The following is a 27,443-nucleotide window of genomic DNA, read 5'->3' as shown; positions in this document are numbered from 1 at the left end:
TTTTTTACATTAACTCCGTTTAAATTCATGCAAGATTCTTCATAATTTTTTGTCTTCAAAATGTGTCCAAAATGAACGATCATTCGGGCGAGACGCAATTTATTAAATGACGTCATTGTTTGAAATGTGACGTCACAAACGTCGAGTTTTCATATTTCTGACACACGAAATGCAACTATAAAAAAAGAACACTATGAAATACCATACTTAACACACAAAAAATACAATAAACAAAATATTTTTAAAACAACATCACGCAAATTGTAAGGAACCCCGGGTGCTTCGGATGAGTACTAGAGCAGTTCTTTTAAAGCTTTTAAAACAAGACAAAGTAGAACTGAAGGTAACCAAGGTGCTAGGGATCAAAAAACAGTTAATATATACCCTCCTGGTAAAATATTTCATAAAGCGTATAAAACATGGCAAAATCCGTATCAAATGCCGTATCACCCTCGACCAATATAATCCCTCGGGCCTAAAGGCCCTCCTGCTGATATTGGTATCTCGGGATGATACGGCATATGATACGGAGTTTACCATGTATTATTCTCTATATGTACAATTTCGATAGCAGAGTACAAATGATATCAGCATTTTAATACCTTATACTACCCATGACCAATACTGACAAATGTCAACAACACTACTCTTATCAAAATAAGAAATGGTTTTACTCTAACTTTTACACGACTGGTTATATTCAAGACCTGTTTAATATAAATTCATAATCGTTTAATCTCAGTTCGTCAAAATCCTATATGACCTCAAATTGGATTGGTTTTATCTAAATTTCCTCTTGTGACGTAAAGAAAAAATTGGACCATACTCGATGACGTCACTTATAAAGAACCATATTTTCCTCAGACCAGCATATGGTTCGTTTAATTTCAGTTCTGCACATATGGCAACATCAAAAATATTTTATTCAAAGAATTTCCGTCATGTGACATGCCCTTTTGGTTATATTAATTTCCTCAGTTGTAAATTGAAAATATTAATTGTATCATATTTGCGGATTTTTTCCCGTCTTGAATCTAAAACTAACGTGACTGTAAATACTTCCTTTGGCGGATATTTGCAAATATGTTGTGTAATTATAAGGGAAAATGTTTTACAATTTACGATATGGGAAGTGTGAAATCATCTTATAAGGAGTAATTTTGAAACGAATTTGGCAGAAAACTATATTAAATTTTAATCCTGGTATCTGTGATGAGTTTATTTGATAAAGCAGGTGAGATTAAATATATTTTACCAAAACTTTGGTGGTGGATGGAGTGGAGGGCTCCAAATTAAAATCCATCGAATAGTTTAATAATTGGTTAATTGGTTAAATGTAGTTTATGTCATGCTTTTGTCAACCATAATATAATAAAAATTATGGGTTTCATGCTTCGATTTGTGCAAAATGTGTCAAATTTTGTATAGATTATTCACGGAAAACCCAATTTTGTGTGATATTAATAGAGAAAACTCAACTATAAATTTATAAGATTAGATATACAGCTTAACAAAATTTGTAGCATACTACAAATTTAAATTTTGTCATACAAAATTATCTTCCAGTGGACAAAAGTTCGTATTGTCATGACAAAATTCAATTTTGTAACACAGGCTTTACTTTTGTTACCTAATTTGAAAATTGGGCGACAAAAGTCAATTTTGTATGCAAATTTGTTTAGTTTGGATTCTGTGAACTAATTTGCATACAAAACTGAGGATTTTGTCACAAAATTCAATTATGTGTTTATTTTTGTGTAGACAAAATTGAGTTTTGTTAAACAGAAGTGACAATTTAACACAAAAGTCAATTTTGTGCCACAAAAGTCAATTTTATGCCACAAAAGTACATTTTGTGTGACAAAAGTCATTTTTGTCACAAAAGTTAATTTTGTGTCACAAAAGTTAATTTTGTGTCACAAAAGTCAATTTTGTCTACACAAAAATAAACACAAAATTGAATTTTGTAATGACAACATTCATTTTTGTAGACAAAATTCATTTTTGTCATGATAAAATTCAATTTTGTGTTTATTTTTGTGTTGACAAAATTAACTTTTGTGACACAAAATTATTTTTTTTGATACAAAATTGAATTTTGTAATGACAAAATTAATTTTTGTAGACAAAATTAATCATGGTCATGACAATGTTCAATTTTGTGTTTATTTTTGTGTAGACAAAATTGAGTTTTGTTAAAAAGAAGTGAAAATTAAACACAAAAGTGAATTTTGTGTCACATAATTCATTTTTGTCACAAAAGTCAATTTTGTGTCACTTTAGTCAATGTTGTGTCACTTTAGTTAATTTTGTATGCAAATAAGTTTATATTTGCATACCTATTTGACAAAATTGAATTTTGTCTACAAAAAGGAATTTTGTTATCACAAAATTGAAGTTCTCATAAAACAAGCCTGTATCACATAGTTTTGTAAGACAAAAATGGTTTTGTTATGACAGAATTGAATTTAGTACAAAACCACAAGAGTCCCATTCGGCGCCCCGTATTAGGAACAAGAGAAAAAAAAGGTCACCCGACCCCTTAGCTTGCTATATATTGAAATAGGTATAATTGCAATTCATTCTAGTATATAAATTACTTTATCTGAGTCATCTCGCCATATCTCTGAGTTATCTACCCTTACGTTACAAAGTTGAAAAAAAATGAAATAAACAAAAGTTAGTGTTTGCTGTTTTTGTAAGGTACATTCGTTTTTATGATATTTCATATACTTTTCTAAATTAACATTGAAAGTCTAAACATGAATTGCATACTATTCTTAAAATTTGCATATTTCTGTAAATATCTAGACTGGTTGTTATCTGCTATTTCAAAATACAAGATGGAAGAAGAAAGCTACCTTCGTGCCGTTTGACTATCCTCTTTGAAGTTTGAATATCTATTCTAAAGTCTTTTGTTTAAACCGGCACAAGACTTCATGCACTCGATACAAACATACTGCAACTAGACCTCCGAGGCGGTTTTATTTCATCTTTAGATCGAAGCATACATTACATACATAATTAATTGTTTTATTTTTGTGAAATTGTACATTTCATAATCTTATATGTTGAAAAGGTCTACTGTAAAGGACAATATTGATAGTGTTCAGAGTTTCAGTAGTAAATCGGTTTATCCCTGAATACATAAACTTTCAACGAGAAGCATTATTTTTGATAATTTTGATTAAAACTGTTATATCATTGATACATTTGTAGCCAAAATACTTTGTTGACAAAATTGAAGTAACGTTGTATTTATTACATATCCTTTTTAACGTTTAAAACTCAGCTGGATGTTGTCTTTTATTGCAAATTATAAAATTAAAATACACCAATCTTTAATTTGAAATACAACTTATTATAAGTAAATGTAATACATGTGTGAACAGAAATATAAATCGTTCATTCACATCAAATTACAATTTAACTTGCACCTGTATACCTGTCGTCTATTGTGAGGTTCTGGTTGGGGTCCTGTAATTTCTTTATTCTTATTTTTCTAAGCTTTTATAGATTTTGTCCAGTATTATCCATTCTTATGTATTTTGGCATATTTGTGATTGTGATAATGGATTACATTTTCCTCTGTATTCTGCACAATCCCTCCATTATTTTATATTCTGTAAACCCCATCCTGACCCTCTGTTATTCAAGGACTCATTTTCATCATTGAATAAAGTACATACATATTTTTTAATTGGAATTCTGCCTTTTAACACAAATTGAACCATATATACTATACTATACTTCGATTATATACAACTTTTCTATGTTGTGTACTTTTATTTGTCATTTTGTCTTTTTCTTTTTAAAGCATGATAGCCATGGCATTGTCAGTTTATTTTCGATCTATGAGTTTGACTGTCCCTCTGGTATCTTTCGCCGCTCTTTTATGATATATTTCGTAAAACATAGTCTGGATTAATGTTATGCGGGAAAGAGGGAGAAAGGGCTGACTAAGGCAGTTGCCTCCCCTACCGTTGAAGGGTTTAAATGTGGTTGCACGCTCTGCTTTGCATATCTGTCTTCTTTATATTAACTACAACAGTTTGGGAGAATATCGTTCGCGTTCTTTCGAGGCTCCTGGTGAATAAAACAAGGTGTCTATATATGTTTATCTTGAGTCCAACCATACGAGTAAATTAATCAAATATATAAATATGAAATAAAAGAGTTTGATTCTTAAAATGAAATTGAATTAACAATTATCAAAATACTTTATCATTTAATTAAAATAGTTTGTCATGATATTATTGGCAACTTTAATTAAGAAAGATTTATTTTATTAACTGTTACATTAAAAGATTATAAAGGTTACGTTATGTTTTTCATTAAACACAATTTGTAAGTTTACGAACCTGGTGAATAAAACAAAGATGTCTATATAGGTTTATTTCTAGTCCAACCATACGAGTAAATTAATGTTTGGTTCCTTAGGGTTTCCTATTTTAAACCCTAAGAACACGTGATGGTTGGACTTGTTTTATCCACCAATCAAAATGACTTTTAGAATACTTATTTTTATAAGAACAGTTTCTATTGGTTAGATCTCTTTTTATCTAATTTACATTTTTACATAATTTGGGGTTACTATTTGTAATTACTTAATACTTTGTTTTTACGACCATTAGGGAAATCCGATTATTTGGTTGGATAGAATTCTAGGTGAACAATAGAAAAGAATTAGATATATTTGCTAAAGGAAATACTTCTAAGAGTTTAAGCTGTCAAACCTAATTTATATCGCTAAGTGTCAAATAGGAAGAATTTCACATCTATTACTTATATCAAAAGTTACATAACATTATAGACTTTCAAATTATATCTTTTTATACAAAAAGCTTTATACAAGGATAAGTTATTTTCTACAATTACAAGATTCACTTAGTTTTATATGAAATATTAAAATTTATTTCTTTAAATATTTTACCTCATTTTGCCTTCATTATATAAAAAGAAATATTTCTAATGTCAATGTGTAAGTATGATTGCTTCATAATTCATGTAAATGTATCTAACGATAAAATAATAAAGGCAATCAAAATCAGAGATGAAACGCAGACATCACGTGACAACACCATATGTGAATTACCAAAATAAGTTTAAACAAGAATGTGTCCTTAAGTACATTGATGCCTCACTCACACTATCATTTCCTATGTTCAGTGGCCCATGATCTAACTTCAACTTCATCAAAAACTAACTAGACCAAAAACTTTAACCTAAAGTGGACAGACAAACGACTGCACGACTGACGTACGAACGAAAGAAAAGATCGAAACACATATTGACCCGTAGCCCTAGATGGAACTATTAACTAACAAACATCTATACAAACGTTACAGCGACCATGAAAGATAATCATTCCGAAGTTTAAACCAATTTGCAAGCATTTTCTAGTAAATAAAGAGATATTTACCAATGAATTACACTATAAGAGCATGCATTTCAATCCTTCTGTAATAGGTGCGAGCAGAAAAGACAATTCATGCTGCACCCTTTTCACTATTTTGAATAACAGAAATGCATATTCTACATTTATATCCTGTATTTTTTTCACATAAAATATGTCTATGGCAATGAATATAATGCTATTTTACGACTTTAGTTGCTATATTTAACATATGAAATGATCTTGAATATATTAGTTCCGTTCTTCTACAGTAATTTTTATCCCGTACTTCGCTCTCATTACTAGTTCAGGTTGAATTTCATACTTGTGATCTGGAACTATAAACACTTTGTATCTGAAACATTTTAAGAAATAAATAGTTAATGAAGTGATTACCTTTGTAGCTAAGTGAAATAAGATAATGTCGTTGAAAAACTATCGTCCAGAATGCAAGCGAAATTGATTTTCACAAAAAACGAAATTTTAGGTTGATTTTAAAGTCGAAATTATTTGTACCCTTGTGATAAAAAAACATACAAATGAAACAAGAGATATTTGTTATTTTTGAGGACCCAACATAAGTCTGATTATAATAGAATAGAAATAATATTAGTTTGGCTATATTCGTCAATAATGCAAGTATTTGCTACGCTCATGGTGCATTGAATCGGAATCTGGACATGAAATCGTTTTGCGAATAAACGAGGACGCCACGCTTTCATCACAAAGAATGAATTTACAAGATGATTTAAATTAGTTGGTAAAAGGTTTTCTACAAGACGAACTGCTGAGTTAACAATATTATCATTGACAGGTCGAAATTGCAGTCCATTATTTCGAACGGACAATTTTGCAAAACCCTTTTCCTTTCATTTACCTTTTATGAACCACCCAATGACTTGTTTGTTCACAGATGTCAATTTTAAACTCCTTAAATAGATTTGCAACAAACTTGATATCAATTTCATGGTCCATTTTAAACGTCAGAAGTTGAAAACAACCATATGTATCCTATCCCGTAATCTAAATAATAAAATCTTCTGTCTATGAATCTATTGTCTTCCGCTTTTGCCTAAAATATTTAGCTGACACTAAAAATTAAATTAAATCATTCCGAACATACACTTCGCAACAGATCAAAATCAAAAGACATATAAAAAAAAATCATGTGTACGATTGCCAATAATACAACCCTTCACTAGAGCCCAAATGACACAGAAATTTACAACAATAAGACACTGTTAAGCCTTCAATAATGAGCAAATACCATATCGCAAATTCAGCTACAAAAGGTCCATTGCATGTGTTACCTTTGTATTAATCTTGCAAGAACAACTTTTATCTCATCCATTGCAAAGTGTTGACCAATGCAGTTTCTGAAAATATAAGTGTTTAAGAAAAAATAATTTCGATAAAAATAATTTGGGAGTTATTATGAATTAATTTGTAACCATTAATTCACATCATGTCCAAAGTTTTTTTGTTTGTATCAAAGAGTTCAATTTAAATATATATACAGTAAAATGAAAATACTCGCGCGGCTGTTATATTTATTTCGAGCTCTTATCAAACCTGCGAAATTATCCCCCTCAATGATAGTTTGTTGAAAGCAACACCATTGATGTGAAGGGAGAACTAATCTTATGCTGGTAAAAAACATAGTTCGAATATTTAAATCATGAAAAAACAAATCCACAAAAAATAATTCTATGTTAATTGTTAATCTTAAAAAGAAATGATATGTTAGATTGGATATAATGTGTATTGTTGAAAAATTAGGCTAGATACGACAGTTAATTATTTTAGAAAAACTATTTAACATATAAAATTGTCAAAGTTGAAACATGATACATTGTTTTATAAATATACATTAGTGTGTCATTTTTTTCTTTTCGTTGTAATCATTGATTTAATTGTATTCATTAATTTAGTTGTATTCAAATAATTGTAATCATTTTGTAATCATTTGTACCAAATTTAACTTGATTATTCTGCCTGTAATGGGCGTCTTTAATTGACAATAAAATATATTTGATTTGAAAAATATATTTGATTTGATTTGGATATCATACTTAATTCCGAAATATATAAATAAACTAAAATTAAAAACGATACAAAACTAACAAAGACCAGAGGCTCCTGACTTGGGATAGTGACAAAAATGCGACAGGGTGAAATTGGTTTGTGTGGTCTCAACCCTTCCAGTGTACCTATAGCCAATGGGATAAAACAAACATACACCAATATGCACAGTAAAACTCAGTTGAATAGACGTCTATAAAAGAAGTGTTTAGGACATAAACGGAACTAAATGTAAGTTAAATGTCAATACAAGGTGTTAGGTTCGGCTTGAATACTTACGGTAGACAAAGAGACACAGCCTTATAATCTCAACAGTTTATCAATATATTTTTAAGATGTAAGGATTTACTTTTAGTTCTGTTGAAATGATTTAAAATTTGAAAAAATAAGAAATATTTTCGGTTGAATGAAAAGACTACCCCGGTGATCTGTTTTTAACTAGATAATACCTAAACAAATATATTACCTTGATCCGGCTGCGAATGGTAGGAAACTGTATGGGTGTCGCTCTGCAATGTCTTCTAGTAAAAATCTTTCTGGTTTAAAAACCTGTTAATGTCATGTTATCAATATATGAAGAGTTAGAACATTATTTGAAAACAACACAATCTGCTACAACGTAAACAATATTTTAAGAAGGAAACTAGTGTTTTATATGGATAAAATGGAGAAAGGAAATGGGGAATGTGTCAAAGCAACAACAACCCGACCATAGAGCAGACAACAACCAAAGACTATCAATGGGTCTTCAATGTAGCGAGAAACTCCCGTACCCAGAGGCTTCCTTCATCTGTCCCCTTAAAAACAAATGTATACTAGTTCAGTGATAATGGACGTCATATTAAAGAAACTAAAATAAAAAATCATACAAGACTATAAAAGTCCAGAGGCTCCTGACTTGACACAGGCGCAAAACTGAGGCGGGGTTAAACATGTTTATGAGATATCAACCCTCCCCCTATACCTCTAGGCAATGTACAAAAGTAAACGCATAACAATACGTTACATATCTATTAATGAGGTTGTCTCAATATGATGAACACAGTTGCCACCTTGGCAAGCATACCACATCTTTTACTTTTATACAAAGAATTTGAAAATATAATTTCAAGGTAACTTTTATTTATTGCTATGTACTATGATGATACACATGATAAAAAGATATATAGATGTTTAAACCATTTTCATGACGGTACTTATAGACACTGAAAATAGGTTACATCGCCCTTTATATAGACTGTTTCTTCAAGTATTTAATAAATCTTCAAGTATGTACATGGTAACTCTTTTGATACAAAAGTATAAACTAAAATTGAAAATACTGAAACGGTTCTACTTCTGAATGCTTTGAAAATAATTACAATTGCATAATCTTTGAATATCAAGGGTGGATCTGATCTTAAACTTAAAGTTTGAAAAGATAAATTTATGTACAGTATAAAAAAATTCATATCAAAAGTAGCAAACACCATGCAATATCATCTTGGTCTGAAAAGATCTACATTCGTTGAAATTATAGGTTTCCTAACCAAATAATCAAAATATCTATTCAAAGATTCCATGTTTATTATTTGGTGTGCCTGACGCGTATTTCGTTAGTAAAACTCACCAGGGACCCTCGAATAAAATGATTAACATGTCATACAAAGGCCGGTAGTCAGTTACAAAGAACTATAATTGACAAAATCCGAGAAAAAATATATGTAGCTTAGGTACATGTTAACCATGACTAAAATCATAATTAGAACATGTATGTAGTAACAACAATTTGATTACATCGTGTTCTGGCCAGACATCCGGGTGATGATGTAACATGTATATACCCATGTCAACGACTAAACCTGCTGGAATTGTGACGTTGTCGATGGTCATTGGTGACGTCAGTTGTCTGTTAACACCTGGAACAGGTGCAATCATGCGCATAGACTCTTTGATGAAGGCTGTAAGCTTTGGCATGGTTTGTAAATTTTCCCTGAAATTTTTAATTCGAGATACTATTTTGATTCAATCGTCCTCTTGCTTAACCAACCTTAAAATTCGTTCATTACTATAATTCGTCCAAAAGTATCTACATTTATCTACATGTATGTACGTAAATAACTGCAAATATTTGAAATATATATAAAAAGAAGAACAATATAAGTAATAACGTTTTTTTTTTCACCATTATTGTTGGCAGTGCATGAAATAAAGGAAAAAGATACCAAAAGGACATAAGTTGAAGTCAAACACCAGACCATCGCTAAAAAAAAGAAAAAAGACAATCATACAAACATCAGTAGGCAAAACACAACTGAGAAAACAAAAGACTGAGCAACAGGAACTTCATAAAAAATAGGGGGATCTCAAAATATTTCAACTGTTATTCAGAGTATATTTGTTTACACAAAGCTTATTACAGTGTTTCTGCCTTAAAATGCTAATGTGTAAAAAGGTACACAATGTAGACCTTTTGTTATAAATTAAAGTCCTTTAAATGAATTTCAGAAACCTCACAATCCTTTTTTTGATAGCTAATACATTAGTTAGATACTTTATCTTTTAAAAAAAAACATATTTAAATAAGAAATAAACTTAAGGAAAGTAGCTAATAATTTTATAATCGTTTGTAACAGTCTTTAGCTTGACTTGTGCAAAACAGTACACATCGATACATGTATGATATATATATCTAAAATCCACTTTAAGTGCCACATTCTGCATAAAAGAATTTTTTGGAGGACCAGAAAAACACAAAATAGAAATGTCGAAGAGCAACCCGTCAAATGCGTCTGAAAAATGTTAGTACTAAAAAATTATTAAAGACATTCCAACATAAATTTACAACCAAATATGAATTAATTAAATAACACAAATTAAACGACATGAAAAAAGGATACAAAGTTATTCATACAGATATCGTTTTGTGGGCACATTGAAGAAGAAAACTATATTCCTTTGATGCATAATCAAATCTTTTGTACTATCAATTTCAAATATTTTACAGACAATATCTCGATATCAAATAGAAACGATATCTTGTAGAACTCACGACCTCTAGTCATCTTAGAAATACAACTTTAAAAATAATGGAATAGCAGATTTGATTCCGAAATGTGAAAGTATTTTATAATCATTTCATAAAGCATCAGACAGTAATACCACAACAAAACATCTTTTGGGTAATTTTTTCTTTTGATGATAATAAAAAATACAACTTTTGTGTCTCTTGTAGTCATGATCTTCTTTTTTTATTTGTTTCAACCTACCATGACACTTGCTTGTTATTATTTAGTAATTCAGACAGCTCTGAATATACAATGTCTTGTTCCTTTTGGTGTTTTCCTAAATGGTATATAGCCCAGCTAATTGCCGATGCTGTTGTATCGTGCCCTGCAAAAAATTTAAAAAAAAGGTTTAAATTCGTAAAGAGTTTCCAAAATACTTTTTTCTCGATTGCGATTTCTGAAGTCATTTTAAAAGTGTAATGCTGACCATTCAATAGGTAAACACAGAACTTTGAATAGATATATATTTCAAATGAATACAAGACAATATTTGCGATCAGTGTGATCAATGGACTTTCAACTTTTCTTCTTCTTACTTTTTAATCAAAATTTTAAAGATAACTATGCAAAGATTGCCGAACATTACACAAACTTCAAAATGATCTTGCAAATGATTTGGTCATAACATCTAACTTTAAAAATATTTGGGAATGTTCAATTTGAACGCCCTTTGCACAAACGTATTTGTTGTTTTACAACGAGGTTTCAAAAATATTGCATACTTGCATGAAAAGTTCAACACTTTACCATGCATATGACTATATTTACAAAATCAAATGCTATTTTAACCATTCACACTATATAAAAATAAGAGGATCTGGTATAATTATCAATGACAAAACTCTCCACAAGAGACTAAAAAAAAACGACACAAAAATTTACATTTATAGTTCACCGTACGTCCTTTAACAATGAGTAAATGTCATACCGCATAGTCAAACATAATAGAATTCGAAATGACGTATGCCTTTGTTTACTATAATGTTATGTTACACCTTCCTTTGCATAATAATATAGTAATAAACAAAAAACAACGTTTTGTTAAGCTATTCTATAAATGCAATTACAAAAGACAAATTGCACCTACAATTTTGTTTACGAATTTACCTTCAAATAGAAATGTGTCAACTTCTGCTCGTATGTCGTCGAATGAAAGGCCAACTCCTTTGTCATCCTTAGCAGTGAGCAATATGTCGAGGAAGTCAAGATGGCGGTTACTTGGAGGACCATCTGTAAGCTTATAAATATAGAGCAAACTAATTGAAGTGAACATTTTAAAGATAACTATGCAAAGATTGCCGAACATTACACAAACTTCAAAATGATCTTGCAAATGGTTGAAATTTTATGATGAATGTAATTATTGAAAATAAAATTGAAGTATGTTCGATATTTGTTCATCAAATTCATACTTTTTCAAATTGTACACGATTATCTTTTTTTAGGGGGATGCGTTCTCAGTAACAAATAGTCATCATCCTAATAATAAATGATGAAGGAATTTTATGTAACAGTAGTTTACCGATGATCACAGAAGTGATACAAACAAATAAAATTTAAAAAAAGTATTAGGCTTGAACTATATGCTTGGTGGATGTGTTTGAATTATTCCATACAGATGTTTTCTATTCTTTTGTTTCTTTGTTGTAGTCTGCCGTTTGATTTCGTCAGCTTGAAGAGACATCCCTCTTTTTGAATTTATGTTAAAGTTTGGTATTTATGTCAATATTGTTCAAGCACAATGAAATACACTGTGATACAGTTTGTTTGGTTACTGAGACAAAACATCTGTTATTCATATAACATTCATCTCAAACACATTTTGTTTTACTTTGTTTACACTGAACGTTTAGTGTTTTGATATTTATCTAAATTCAAAACGTAAATTATAACTTACAAAGGTTTGTTGTCTCTCTCTTATCACTCCCTCGGAAAAATCATGAACATATTGGCAAAGTTTTCTGTATTCTCTACCTTTCGGTGTAATATAATATAGGGTATCCCAGTAAAGCCATGGCTGCCTATATGTTATACAGAATATAGTCAGTGTTTTGTAAAATTCAGCTGAACGAAAATAATATACTCAAATATAAGACAAATAGATTAAAGTATTTCAATTTCAAACTGGTTTACTAACTTTTAACAAAATATTTTTGCTAGTTTATGCCTCTTCATTGTAGGAAGGTACACTTAATTTTAAATTTGAAAATATCAATATTTGATAATGTGATGATGTACAAAATTTATTTTCGGAAATCGTTTTTACTGAACTTGTATTATGTCTGCTGATTGAGAATTGTAATTAACGAATAGGCTATTTGCCAATTCCCGTCAATTGACCCCGTTATTAGAGATCCCTTTTTTATTTGTCTCCCTTATGAGGGACATTAATTTTTATTTACAATGGGGAGCAATCAGAAAGAGCAAATTTACCTGTGCGTAATGTGAGTAATCTTCAAGGTTTTCAAATCTTTTAATTACATTTATTTGTTAATAAGGTAAATACTTTTGACATCAGAAATTTTTTTTCGTGAAAAATTAGTTGAACCGCCGATACACCACTTTCAATTTGCTATGCTTTGCATTGGCAAAAGCCAATTTTGTCCGGTATGGAACCAGTCTACAATTCATAAAGGGAAGTAATTCGTTTAAAAAGTGTATAATATCAGAATCAAATCGGTAATTGGCAAATGGACTATTGAGTAATTAAGTCTGAATTTAAGACATTTTTATCTTATACTGGTTGATGGCAAGCAAATCGAGCTAATAGGTTTCCATAAGCTTTGATAAAAAGAAATATTTATATCTAGCTTTTATCTAACTACTAATCTACTATTATTCTGGTTAATTTGACTAAATATATTTATCAATTTAAACAAAAATGTTTGTTTCCATTAAACCTATTATTAGGGTGTTTCTATTAATACACAAATATACCAGGAATATATGGCCTAAACAACATTTAGAACATTTTTCTTCGCTTTTAGGTGCTATTTTTTTTTTTAATTTTGTTGTATTAGTTTTTCCGTAGACAAAAGGTGCGTCCTGCATACTAAACCTATAGATTTCGTTTCTGTGATGACTTTTTTGTAATGAAAATGTAACTACATGTATATTATAAAAAAAATCGGTATTCTTAATACAGTTTGTTTGTTCAAATTAATGCTCCTGTGTTTTTTTTTATAGATGTAATACAAAGCTGAACAAAGCTAAACAGGAATATAATTAACTGGTAATATTTTGACTGTACAGTGTGTAGTCATGTTTCAAACACACTGTTCTGGACCATGCTGTTCCAGAAATATGAAATGCAGGAAAATCTAGTATATTTCATACCACGATCAAAGAAAAAAGTGGTAATGTATTGAGTTTTTAGTATTTGTACGATAAAGGTGTAACAAAGTTCTAAGTTATTATAGAAACGAACCATATATAAGAGAGGAACTGAGACAATGTGGAATACAGCAAACACATTTATAAAAAGTAAAATCACAAACAATACTGAACTCCGAGGAAATTTTAAAACGGAAAGTCCCTCATCAAATTTTGTTCTAGAATGTATGGTAAATACTCCTAAAAAAGCATATTATACATCTAGAATGTATGGTAAATACTCCTAAAAAAGCATATTATACATGTTATATGGGTGATGTTTTGTCGATTTGTTTATTGTACAGAACATAACCATTCAACTTACAGCCATCTTTCTGCTAGTAAATGAGCTAATCGACTAACAGCGGCAACGTATGGATGCTTGAGTCTGTAAAACGATAAAACAATTTCTTTAAATATGTAAAAAAAAATGAGGCATGTGTAAGGGTATTCATGTCTTAATTAGCGCCTTTGACGATTTTTTTTATATACTTAAATTTACAAATAATAAGTAATACAAATACCTCCACAGTGCATATGAAAAAGTCAAAGAACTTTACAGATTAAAATGATCAAACAATTCTTATAACTACATTTCATGATCTTAAGGACATACGATACAGATACAGGGGAGGACTGACGTTTCTAATGTAAAATGTTATATTTGCGACGAGAAACTGTGACGTATCGGACAAAGATGCATTTTTTGACTGTATTTTTATGATTTTTTTCGAAAAACTAAGGATTTTCTTATCCCAAGAATAGATTACATTAGCCGTATTTGGCATAACTTTTTAGAATTTTGGGTCTTTAATGATCTTCAACTTTGTACTTGTTTGGCTTTATAACTATTTTGATCTGAGCTTAACTGATGAGTCTTATGTAGACAAAACGCGCGTCTGACGTATTAAATTATAGTCCTGGTACCTTTGATAACTATTAACTGACTAAACGTGAAAACCAGTACATGATCACCTCCTTTTAAAATGACATTAATTAAGATACGCATGAAGGTTTTTTTGACCAATTTTAGAGTCAATGATGAGAATTGTTTTTTAAATTTTGTTAATATACTGCAATAAACGCCATTTAATTTTTAAAGAAAAAACAACCTTAAGGTAGCACAATACAAAGATTTTACAACTCCAACTCCCAAGTTTTAAAATGATGTAACTTTCTTAATAATGCTTGAAAATTTATAAAAGTGGTAGTTTTGGATAGCTAACAGATTACTCTTTCAAATTAATGCAATGTTAGTATTATGCAACAATTATGTAACCAATTATAATGTTAACTGTGTCTAAAATATTTTTCACCAAATTTCCACTTTCAAATGAAATTAGCTTCTGCATAGGTATCCCTAGAGGGTTGATTTTATTATATGTTGTTCCTATGGCCATTATCTACAAAAGGGTGTCTCAGATTTCAGATAGAATGTATAGAACAAATTTTACACCTAATCAAACATTACCTTCTTTTATGTGGTTAAGATGTTTACACTAATTAAAGATTTATGAGAGAATGGAATACCATAAAGACAATTTGAGACACCCTTTTGAAGCCCATGATGTGTTGATTAAGATTTCGTTAAAATTTTCTGTATAGTTAAAGAGATGATAGAGCTAAATTCATTCAAGTGAACTGACCCAGATTTTGCCACTAATTACATAATAATGGATTACATAATGATTGCATAATACAAATATTGCAACCATTTAAAAGATTAATCTTTTATCTATCTATATATACCTCTTTTATTATTTTCTATGCACCCATAAGAAAGTTACAGCATTTTAAAGGTTAGTGATTGGAAGTAAAAAAATCTTTGTATTGTGCTACCTTAAGCTTTGTAAAAAATTAATTATTCCAAAGAATTCGTTTAAATGTTAAAAGCAAATTTATGAAAATTAGATTTTCATAATGTTTTTACAAAATCCGCTTGTGTTTATTTTTTGAAATAAAAGAAATTAGATGTTTCTATTCAAAGGATAGAATTGTGAAAATAATCTCGACATTTTGAGTAAATGTCACAAATGTTTACCGCTTTTAGCTCGTAAAGTAGCACATGAAGGTATTTTTTTATTACATAAAAAAAATATTTGAATTGCTTTGGTGAAAAGAAGCTTCTATGCAAATTTTCAAAAACAATCATTGTGGGATCGAAACTTTACCGTGTTCCTTTAATCGTCAAAACAAGTTTATTTATGGCTAGATGCCAGTAATTGGTCTTGTCCAATTATCGTTTTCCTAAAGACCTCCTTTATTCGAAATAGCAAATACGGCAAATTGCTAATATTTAATGATGGATATTGAGCTGAAATCATTTAACTTTATTTCCTATATTCAAATTATATCATGATCAGTGCGTATGTGTTATTTGTGACTAAATATCTACCCTTCTGTTTGAATCTTTCCTTCATAGGAGAAGGCACATCTGAGTATTGTATCCAATGTTTCTAAAGACACCAAGGGGAAAACATCCACAGGTTTATTTGTCGCAGCAAACTCTTTTAAATTATTCTGAAATTAAATAACATGACGATTCTCTATGTATGCATTTGTATCTAAAGATGTTTAGGTACACGTAAAGAACCTTAAGTAAGGAATACAAGATTTTGATAGACGATTTTAGGAAAGGAATATTTACATATAGTTTGTTAATTGAAATAGTATTTTTCCCCTTTTATAGAAAATTAATTTAGCAAGACATTAGCAGTGTTTTGTGTAGTTTTTTCTACTTTTGGTACAAAAAATATTTTTTTGACGACATGAAAATGATGAATACATTAATATATTAAACATAAACCATATATAATATGTACACTTAGTGTTTATTCTATCGTAAAATGTTCAAATGGCCTCAGAACAAACGATTTTCAAGCAAGTGTGTAAACTTACTGGACATGCCAGTTATTATCCTTTCGTTGGATGTGTTTTGGGTTTTGATTTTGCCATTTGATTACGGACTTTCCATTTGGAATTTTCCTCCGAGTTCGGTATTTTTTTTTATTTATCTTTGTGCTATAAAGCAATTGCACCATCCTAAGAATTATCTTTTTTTCCACGTAAGTATCGGGAAAAGGTTGTATGTCTATGCTCCGTGGATTGTTTTTAAAAAAAGCAGAAAGGCAAATAAAGGAAAAAAAAAAAAAAAAAAAAAACAATAACTCATCCGATTGAAATTATTTCTGAATAATATTTCACCTTTCTTCTTTTTTGACACGATTACTGCTAAGAATTAAAAGTATTATTACCAGAAATTTGTCTGTTGAACTATTGTATATATCAACATAAGGTTTAAGTATTCCAAAATGAAATGCTGGTGTTATCAAGCGCCTGTTTCTTTCCCATTTCTTTCCAGATGAGATCAACAGTCCGTCGCCTGGAAAATAATAGTATTTCTTACATTCATTTTTTCATAGACAACATTGCATTATAAAATGCTTGTGTTCGTTCTATCTGTAAAAGTCGTGTTCATTGTTAGTCCGAAAATTTCATAGGTTGGATCAAGTGTAGGGTAAGAGTATTTGTTTGTGCCAACGGTTGATGGCATGATGAAAATCATTAACCAACCATCTGTTTTGAGATGCATTAATACACCTGATATCACTCTTACTGATATAAAATAGAGTAACATGGCGAATGGTACTTTTGGAGTAGGGTCTACTGACCCTTCCGGAGCACCCGGGATCATCTCCGAGTTTTCATATGACCCGTGATGCTCAGTCTTTTGATTTATTGGTAGTTGTTTGTAGACTGTTATTTGTAGTTTCGTTGTTCTCCTTTTTGGCAATTTTAGAATTACAAAAATGTTCCGAATTAGACATGTTAAATTGTACATAAAAAAAACTGCTACTGTGGATTCATTTTTATTCGTGGTATACCAATTTTCGTGGATTTCGTGGGTAACAGCGAACCACGAATTTAAGAATTCAACGAAGAATAATCCCGAGAAATGTGTATTGAGTCGGATGTTTATTTCCGGTTATGTTATGCAGTTCAAGTATAGTGTTGACTAGCGATAAACATTGTAACATAACACGTGGTTTTTTTTTATTGAAAGAAAATACAAGTATTTTAATTAAATCTATAATAAATATATCTAATATCAGTGATAATTTACTTTTTAAAATGGATTAAAACTGTTCATGGAAAATAACTGCAAGTTGTTAATTACCGTGTCATAGTTTGGTTTACCAGTGATTAAACATCAATAGGATTAAGTACGGGGATATTGCCTGTAGGTAATATTGATTATGACAGGAACATTTATTTTCACACCTTATACTTATATCACTGTTTATTATATCGTGATTAGGGAAATGAGCTTTCAATCATAAAGTTTGAATGCCTTATAGAATTCAGACAAGAATTTATAAATTGTAAAACAAACAAATAATTAGTTGTCTCTGTCCATTATTGTAATCGAAGTTATCAATGAACACTTTAGCCTAGAATGACCAAGCGAGCTTTTTCAATGAATTTCTTCTTTTTTGTTTTGTTTTATTATTGATCAAACCAAGGAGGTTAAACGATCTCCTAAATCAAAAAGAAATCCACGAATTATGTATCTATTTTTTGTTGTTGCAATCAGCGATCCACGAATTTACGTATACCACGAAACGTCTTTTTTTCTCTATCCACGAAAATTGATACCCACGAAAATAAATGAATCCACAGTATATCTCAATATTTACAATTCTATACATCAATGACTAATTTTCATCTGACTTAAAAAATTTAACTTCATAAATAGTGATTATAGGCAAGAACGAAAAACATTTCTGCGTTTATTGTGCATTAGGTGTTTAAATTTCCGTAACGATTGTACAAAACACATTGGTGGCTACATGACTAAAAATTGATTCAAGCAAAATCACATTCATCTCAAGGCTATAAATAAATACGTACCAAGCCAACTCTTCATCATGCCATAGGCGCCACCAAATCCAATGGATTTCGGTTCGGATGATTTCATCAGAATTTTTGCCGAGTCAGGATGAACAACATTGAATTCCGGGAAGAAGAACATGAACCAATAACAAACGACCTTTGACCTCTCTTTTGAAGCAACTTCTTTGATGATTGTCATGAACTCTCCAATGTCTTTGAACTGAAATTAATTTGATCAAATGAAAAAAGAAAGCAGGCAAATAAAGTACCAGAGATGTAAAGATTGAATAACATTTCAGAGAATCACAATAGCAATATGCTATTCAAGCAAGATCAGAAGTATTGAGAGCTAACGCAGAAATAGCACATGTAAAATTAAAGACGTCTGAGATTCAATGGTAACGTATATCTGTCTTTGACTTGTGGTTTGTGGTTGTCTATTTTTTGTGGTGGTAATTTCTTTCTGTATTCTTTATTTTGTGGCTTTATCTTTAAAAATAATTGATATTCTATTACCCCCACCCTCTACCTCAAACAAACATGCATTGATAAACATGAGTTATTTATACGTTGCAATTAATTAATGACTTGAGTAATTCGCGTGTTTGGTTTTTTTTTTATTATTTGTATTTGTGCTTAGTTTCGATCCGATTAGCCAAGCCTTTTTGAAGTGTTTTCCATAGTAAGTTCTTATATTGCCCTGTCAGAACACTTTTCCATATTAGGGGCGATTTGAATGGTTGCTTACGTGTATAATCTTGTCACATGTATGAACTTGTCCCAATCCAGGAGCTTACAATAATTCTGTGGTTGTCGTTGGTTTTTGTCCGTTATACATATAATATATCTATAATACTAAAATTACGAGGTCCAATTTATCAGCCGTCATCGGGTAAAAACGACAAATCAAAGAATTCAACTCTATATATAACTAATATAGGACAATGGTGTAGATTAAAAATTACACCACTCCAGAACCTTTTGTTTTCAGCATAATTAATATTGCCAATAATTAACAAGTTCCGGGTCGAATCCGATACCGATACAAATAGTATATTCAGTTATTCCCTTATCTGTACGTTCCGCATTTGACAGGCGCACCACCAAACGGTGTATTTAGGATTTTGCTATATACACGGTTCATAAGCAAAGGACTGACACTACTAAATTCAATCATTGTCAAATTGTTCCCTATTGTAGTTTTATTCAGCAATTAGCAAGACTTTCTAAGATAACTAATATAGGACAATGCTGTTGATTAAAAAATACTCCATTCCTGGATAGCCAGGACCTTTTGTTTTCCAAATAATTAATATGTCCAATAACTGATAAGTTCCAGGTCGACGGGTTCAAACAGAAAGATTTAAAAGCAGATAAAACTGTGTATCTTATAATCGACATAACTTATCAGATGACAATACCAATTACTAAAATAAGGCTTAGGCATAGTTATATACTTTAATTCAGTCACGGACCCGCTATATCACGGGTGTGTACTTGTATTATTATATTTTTCATGTGCGCTTTTTTTTTGTTTCAATTGATTTACGTTTCGTCATTTTGAGACTTTAATTACTTTTTATACGACTTACCGTGTTCTATAATTAGTTATCAAAGGTACCAGGATTATAATTTAGTACGCCAGACGCGCGTTTCGTATTTATGAGACTCATCAGTGACGCTCATATCAAAATATTTATAAAGCCAAACAAGTACAAAGTTGAAGAGCATTAAGGATCCAAAATTCCAAAAAGTTGTGCCAAATACGGCTAAGGTAATCAATGCCTGGGATAAGAAAATCCTTAGTTTTTCGTAAAATTCAAAGTTTTGTAAACAGGAAATTTATAAAAATGACCACATAATTGATATTCATGTCAACACCGAAATGTTGACTACGAAACGTTCACCGGCAGTGGCATCGACCCAGGGGTGTAAATAGTTATCAAAGGTACCAGGATTATAATTTAGTACGCCAGACGCGCGTTTCGTCTACATAAGACTCACTTATATCTACATTAGTTTGTCTCTCGTAGATAGGTGTCTCAATGGCAGTCATGCCACTTCTTCTTATTTTCAATAAGTTTAAAACGCACATAATTTGATATGACTTGAAGTTAGCACATTTTTTGGTTTAGAAACGTTTTCGATTTATGCAAGATTCGGTTTAGCCAGGTTTAGCCAGGTTTCACTGTATACTTATTGTATACTTACTTTGTGAAGTGATCCCCACAAGGGATGAATAGGTCCTATGACACTCATCTGAGAGGTAACTTTACGCCATTCTCTATACTTGGTAGCAAACTTAAAGAGTTGCCAGAAAACAAAAGTAACTATCAATGTCAAAACTGCTTTAACGGTGAACACGGAAAACAACTCCATTTCTAAAATAAGCTGGTTCTCGGCTGACTACACTTTGTTCATAGACAAGCGGATTCCAGTTTATTTCTAAAAGAAAATATAGGAATTGGTACAAAATTGAAAACTTAAGCATTATTTCAATTTGGTGTATTTTCTATTTATGTTTTATCCAAATAATGAAAGTTCTAGCTGACCAATCTAAACAGTGGCAAATATTTTGTATAGCGCACATTTGTCGGTAAAGGAATACACAGGAAAACTCAATACTGTTACCAAAATATAACTGTCTCCTCGGTGTCAGTCTAATGAGGAGACGGTCTTCTAATTTGAACGATGGACAGTCTTCGTGCTGAATCCTTTTTTACTACCTGATTGGTAAAAATTACTGAGTCTTACATAGTTAAAGTCTATTGATTTCTTGGGACAATTTGAAACCTAGTAAATGTCCTTCAATCCTAACCAGCGTGTCATGTTTTAACTCTTTTTTTTTAAAGTTGCATCGTGATCAATCATGCATACTCTGTACATGTATATTCAGGAGCATTATTCTATAAAAGACGAACTTCTTTGTAACTTGTAATGTATAAAGGCACACACGTGCTCATTCCATATTTAATCCAGTTGCTCGTTGTTTTGAATGTCTAATGTAATTATAGTTGATACGTATACCTAAACCTAGGGACACACCGAATATGTTGTTTTTATTTGTAATACATATTGCTACTTAAGTAGCAACCATTTTTTACTTCAATGGGGTAGGGGAAGTTTGGTTTTTTTTGTCTTCGTCTGATTTTTTTTTAGTATTTCAACGCTATCAATCAACTTGTTTTTTCAAAATTTAACACTATTAGTTATGGTGGAATCCGGATACAGAATATTTGAATGTTTTTTTCCCTGAGTAATATAATCCGAAGGTAACCATTTCATAGAAAAAAAAAGAAAATAAATTAATTAATTACTTAGTAATTACGATTAACATTAATATAGCTATTCTAAATATCATTGCAAGATAGCAGAATGTGAAGAACTTTAGACGAGGGGATTATGGTTATAAAAAAAACTACTCTCGAACTATAAAAGCAAATATTTGTGCATGTTCACTAATATGATTTAAGGGAGTTCGCTTCTCAGTTTCAAAGTAATTAACTTTTCAAAACACAAGTTTATATTGATAGGGCATTAATAAAGGAATCCAAAGAGCCAAAAAAATATATAGGTCACCGTGCTTGTTTTCGAAATATAAGCCATTGAAATTTTGGCGGGAAAATATTCTCTCTTGACTTTTCATAGCTTTATCATTAACAAGTTTAAGTTCTCAAAAACTATTAAAAAATAATAAAAAATGTATAAGACTTTTACAGATGGCTTATCATTATACATGTAAAATATTTACAAAAAGAAAAATGGGGGTCCCCGGGCAAATTTTTTCAAGGCATTCAAATGGATAAAACCAGAGGAATCCGAAAATCTGACAAAAAATCCAATACATGACAAGCCAGCTTCCTTAAAGGAGATGTGAAGTATATATGAATAATTATGACAGGTAACCCAAAAAATCCACACACAAAACTCCTTACTTCCAAATTTTAAAATGTTGTTGACGTGTGTTCTAGCTCTTTGTCCTACTTTAAAAGGAACGGCAAAAGTCAGATAAAAGATTGTTCAATATAAGTTGTAAGAAACATTTTTAAAAGAAGTGAGTAATCTTTTGAAAACTAATTTTTTGTTCATTTTTAATTTTACATTTCACACTTTTCGATACCTACTTTGAATGCAAAAGATACAAGCGGAATGGCAAAGAAAAATGAAAGACCAATGCATGTGATTCCAAACAAAAAAGACATAGGAATTTGCAAAGTTAGTATTTGCCGTTTATTTTTATTATTTTTGTAATTCAATACCATGCTATGCTGCATTAAAACATTTTCAAATATCATCAGCTATGTTACAGCAAGCTTTTTAGAAAAGCTATTACTTGTAGTATTGTGGCCGTAAATTATGCAGCTTTTATATTTATAGATACTCAAAATATAAAATTGAAAAAAATATTTAGAAAACTCTTCAGTGAAATTGTCATATACATGCATATATATGAATAATTGTGCGCGTCTGTGTATGTGTGTGTTTATTTAAGAATTGAATGCTTCTTTTTGTAACTTCATTGGGGTGTAAAAGCGTTGACGGAAGTACATTTTGTATGAAGCGCGTATACATTAATTTGTTTCATTTCAACATTTTTAAATACACTAAAACAAAATATATTGCTTTATGACATGTATGATGATCACCATAACTAACCACAATATCAAACTGAAATCAAGTTAAATGTATAAAGTAAAAACATACAAACCGTTAAAAATGACACATTGTATATCCAACCCACAGTTAAAAAAGTTGTTTACAACAATATGCGTACATAACCTATATAATCAAGTTTACTAGACATTTGCGAAAACTCGCATACACCTACGATTAGAATTACGATTACACTTACAGGTAACATTTAAACTTTGGTCGTCTCAAAGTGTAAATACAAACTTTCGTTCAAAACCAATGCTATCTCATTTATAATGATTTTAAATGTTGAACAATTGAGTTTTCAAGCAAAATATTTAACTTTAATTAACATATTTAATATTGGTCGTTGTGTTAAACTATGGTTTAACACACTCTAAAGTATGCATATGTTGAAGGCCGTACATTGACCTATAATGGTTTACTTTTATAAATTGTTATTTGAATAGATTACCTTAGCCGTATTTGGCACAACTTTTTGGAATTTTGGATCCTAAATGCTCTTCAACTTTGTACTTGTTTGGCTTTATAAATATTTTGATATGAGCGTCACTGATGAGTCTTATGTAGACGAAACGCGCGTCTTGCGTACAAAATTATATATATAATCCTGGTACTTTGATAACTATTATTTGGATGGAGAGTTGTCTCATTGGCACTGATACCACATCTTCATATATCTTTATATGAAAAAATGAAAGAACATCATTTCATAAAATGATTTGACAACTGAGATTTTTTTTTATGGAGAATGAGATTCAACAAATTGTTGTTTAAGAACTACATGTAGCGACATAAAGAATTTCGTTGATAACTGTTTTTTTTTACAAGCAACCGATATTCTTTATTTGAAGTAACAGGTGAAACTCCTGAAACTTTGCTCCAAATTGTAGCCAATGTGAACGTTCTTTTCAGAGAGAGAACCGGTCGAAAGCATACGCTTTCTCCAAGAAACAGAATACTTCTTTTTATGCTCTGGTTACGATCGTATCCGTCATATCACATGCTTTCTGTAATATTTGACGTTAGTGTTTCGACTATTAAAGATGAAATGCATGCATGTATACCTATTTTTGAAGAAACATATAGTCGTCACATTCATGGTCTTCTTTGGATGAATGGCAGGACTTACTTAGGGGCTATTGACGGAACTTCAACTGAAATTTATAGGCCGATCACAGGAACAATATTATTCGGGACACAGACAATATCACTGCATTCATACCCAAGTTGTTACATCGAACGAAGCCAGGATATGCTATGTCGAATGTGGATTTATTGCACATCAAAACGATGCTCAGCAATACATGTTGATGCGAAATATTGGACAACAACTTCCTTTCCCGGATGAGCTTTCTGCTGGGCGACAAAATTTATCAAAAAAGACATCCAGTACTGACAGCTTATACTAGATAGCAAATTATTAGAAAACCCCGGAATATGCAGAGAAAATGTAGAAAGTTAAATAGACTGATAACCCATTATAGAGTTAAGGTTGAACACGCAATCGGAGAATTAAAAAAATATAAAGTTATGGGGACTTTGTAGAGACATCCACGACAGCGATTAACATCTGTTGTGACCATATGCGCTGCCTTCGTTTGCCGCCGTAAAGACTTATTTACATAATGAAAAAAATCATTTTACTATGTATCTTTATTTTTTTTTTTTTTTTTTTTCATTTTGAGATGACCCTTTGTTTTTTTTAACTGTAATCGTAAGTCTAAGGTGTAATCCTAAGTGTAGACCTAGTTTCCGCAAATGTCAACTATGACCGAGGTCATCGCTTAGATAAGGAGCCACTTAGTATCATAAGAAAAATGTAGTATTATTATACGCTGTTGATAAATAAGATTGCTATAATCGGTTAATTTATATTTTACTACACTAGTCTATCAAATTGAGAATGGAAATTGGGAATGTGTCAACAAGACGACAACCCGACCAAGGAGCAGAAAACGACCGATGTCCACCAATTGGTCTTCAACACAGCGAGAAAATCCCGCTCAAAATGTTAAAAAACTATAATAAAATTGAGAATGGAAATGGGGAATGTGCCAAAGAGACAACAACCCGACCATAGAAAAAAACAACAGCAGAAGGTCACCAACAGGTCTTCAATGTAGCGAGAAATTCCCGCACCCGGAGGCGTCCTTCAACTGGCCCCTAAACAAATATATACTAGTTCAGTGATACTGAACGCCATACTAATTTCCAAATTGTACACAAGAAACTAAAATTAAAATAATACAAGACTAACAAAGGCCAGAGGCTCCTGACTTGGGACAGGCGTAAAAATGCGGCGGGGTTAAACATGTTTGTGAGATCTCAACCCTACCCCTATACCTCTAGCCAATGTAGAAAAGTAAACGCATAACAATACGCACATTAAAATTCAGTTCAAGAGAAGTCCGAGTCTGATGTCAGAAGATGTAACCAAAGAAAATAAACAAAATGACAATAATACATAAATAACAACAGGCTACTAGCAGTTAACTGACATGCCAGCTCCAGACTTCAATTAAACTGACTGAAAGATTATGATTTCATCATATGAACGTATACTGTAGATAAAATATTATATGAGAAGTAGTATTATTTGTGTTCTTATTTCTCCTAGTGCTTAAAACATCTAAAAGATATAGGAAGATGTGTTATGTACGCGTATTGTTGCCAATGAAACAAATCTCCATCCAAGTAACAATTTATAAAAGTAATTAAACCATCATAGGTCAAGGTACGGCCTTCAACACGGAGCCTTGGCTCAAACCGAGCAGCAAGCTATAAAGGGCCCCAACAATTACTAGTGTAAAACCATTCAAACGGGAAGCCAACGGTCTAATCTATATAAAAACGAGAAACGAGAAACACATATGAACTACATAAACAGACGACAACCACTGTACATCAGATTCCTGACTTAGGACATATGCAAATGTCAGAGTGCCTGCATTTTATGTTTGCTAATTATGCTGTTATATGCGTATTAATTGCAATTGCTATATTTTACTGCATGTGCTTGATACCAGTATTAACGCTTTGCATGATGTGCTTTCTGTTTATGTGTTTTGTGTTATGTTTTTATCATATATATGTATAAAATTGAGAATGGAAATGGGGAATGTGCCAAAGAGACAACAACCCGACCATAGAAAAAAAAAAACAAAAAAAAAAACAACAGCAGAAGGTCACCAACAGGTCTCCAATGCAGCGAAAAATTCCCGTACCCGGAGGCGTCCTTCAGCTGGCCCCCAAACAAATATATACTAGTTCAGTATGTCTGTTAAAAGGCTTAAAAGCTTTACATAGCTATGTTGTATTGTTATATGTATATTCGACTTTAAATAAATCTTTTATGACTTACGCTTTTTATGCTATATATGTAGTATTCCACACAACAACTTTACTTTATAAATAATTGAAACGAGACATATTGCGTTGTGTTTTGAAATGATCATGTATATTATAGTATAAAAGACATTTTTTTCTAGAGGTTATTGGTGTGTAAACCGGGGCAATTAACTCACTAACTGCATAAAAGTCCGAACTTTTATGTCAAGTTTGTGATTAAGAGTCCCGGTTTACACATCGATAGCCTCTAGAAAATATGTGTTTAATCCTTATAATTCTTCAGCCAAACATACGCGATTATTAATATACATTATTTGTTTGATGGCTACTATATTTACCATCAAAAGCACAATGGCATATCGTTACTAAGGAGTACACCGCCATCTTGACTTTCTAAAAACCATAAATGTCAAATAAATGCAACAGAATCTAAAATGAAATAGCACCTACCTACAATAGATATTATCCGAATTTGAAGCGTACAAGTAACGAAATAATCTTCTCTTTGAAAGTTTTTAATCGTATGACGTCGTGTGTTGCCATGACGTAAATTCGCCAAATGATTCGTGAAGTTTCCCGGAATTATATACGAATTTAAATTTAATACATTTTTAAAAGCTTTAATCCATTATTTATTTTCTGTTACGTTA

The 27,443-nt window shown here is 31.0% G+C and overlaps 1 protein-coding gene across 1 annotated transcript; it reads right to left on the bottom strand.

Annotated features, from left to right (window-relative positions):
* Positions 1 to 5,527: 5,527 nt before the first annotated feature.
* On the bottom strand, positions 5,528 to 23,633 carry LOC143075686 (cytochrome P450 4F3-like). The gene is made up of 13 exons (XM_076251227.1): positions 23,498 to 23,633; positions 21,001 to 21,234; positions 18,808 to 19,009; positions 17,151 to 17,278; positions 16,292 to 16,416; positions 14,222 to 14,284; positions 12,422 to 12,545; positions 11,632 to 11,761; positions 10,726 to 10,849; positions 9,254 to 9,449; positions 7,944 to 8,026; positions 6,706 to 6,771; positions 5,528 to 5,750 (listed from the first exon to the last, which is right to left on the bottom strand). The coding sequence occupies exons 2-13, from the start codon at positions 21,166 to 21,168 to the stop codon at positions 5,648 to 5,650; spliced, it is 1,512 nt and encodes a 503-aa protein (XP_076107342.1). The 5' UTR covers positions 21,169 to 21,234; positions 23,498 to 23,633; the 3' UTR covers positions 5,528 to 5,647.
* Positions 23,634 to 27,443: the final 3,810 nt, after the last annotated feature.

This window comes from Mytilus galloprovincialis, chromosome 5 (assembly GCF_965363235.1).
Source record: "Mytilus galloprovincialis chromosome 5, xbMytGall1.hap1.1, whole genome shotgun sequence".
NCBI lineage: Eukaryota > Metazoa > Mollusca > Bivalvia > Mytilida > Mytilidae > Mytilus > Mytilus galloprovincialis.
This window is presented reverse-complemented; position numbering and strand designations above follow the sequence as displayed.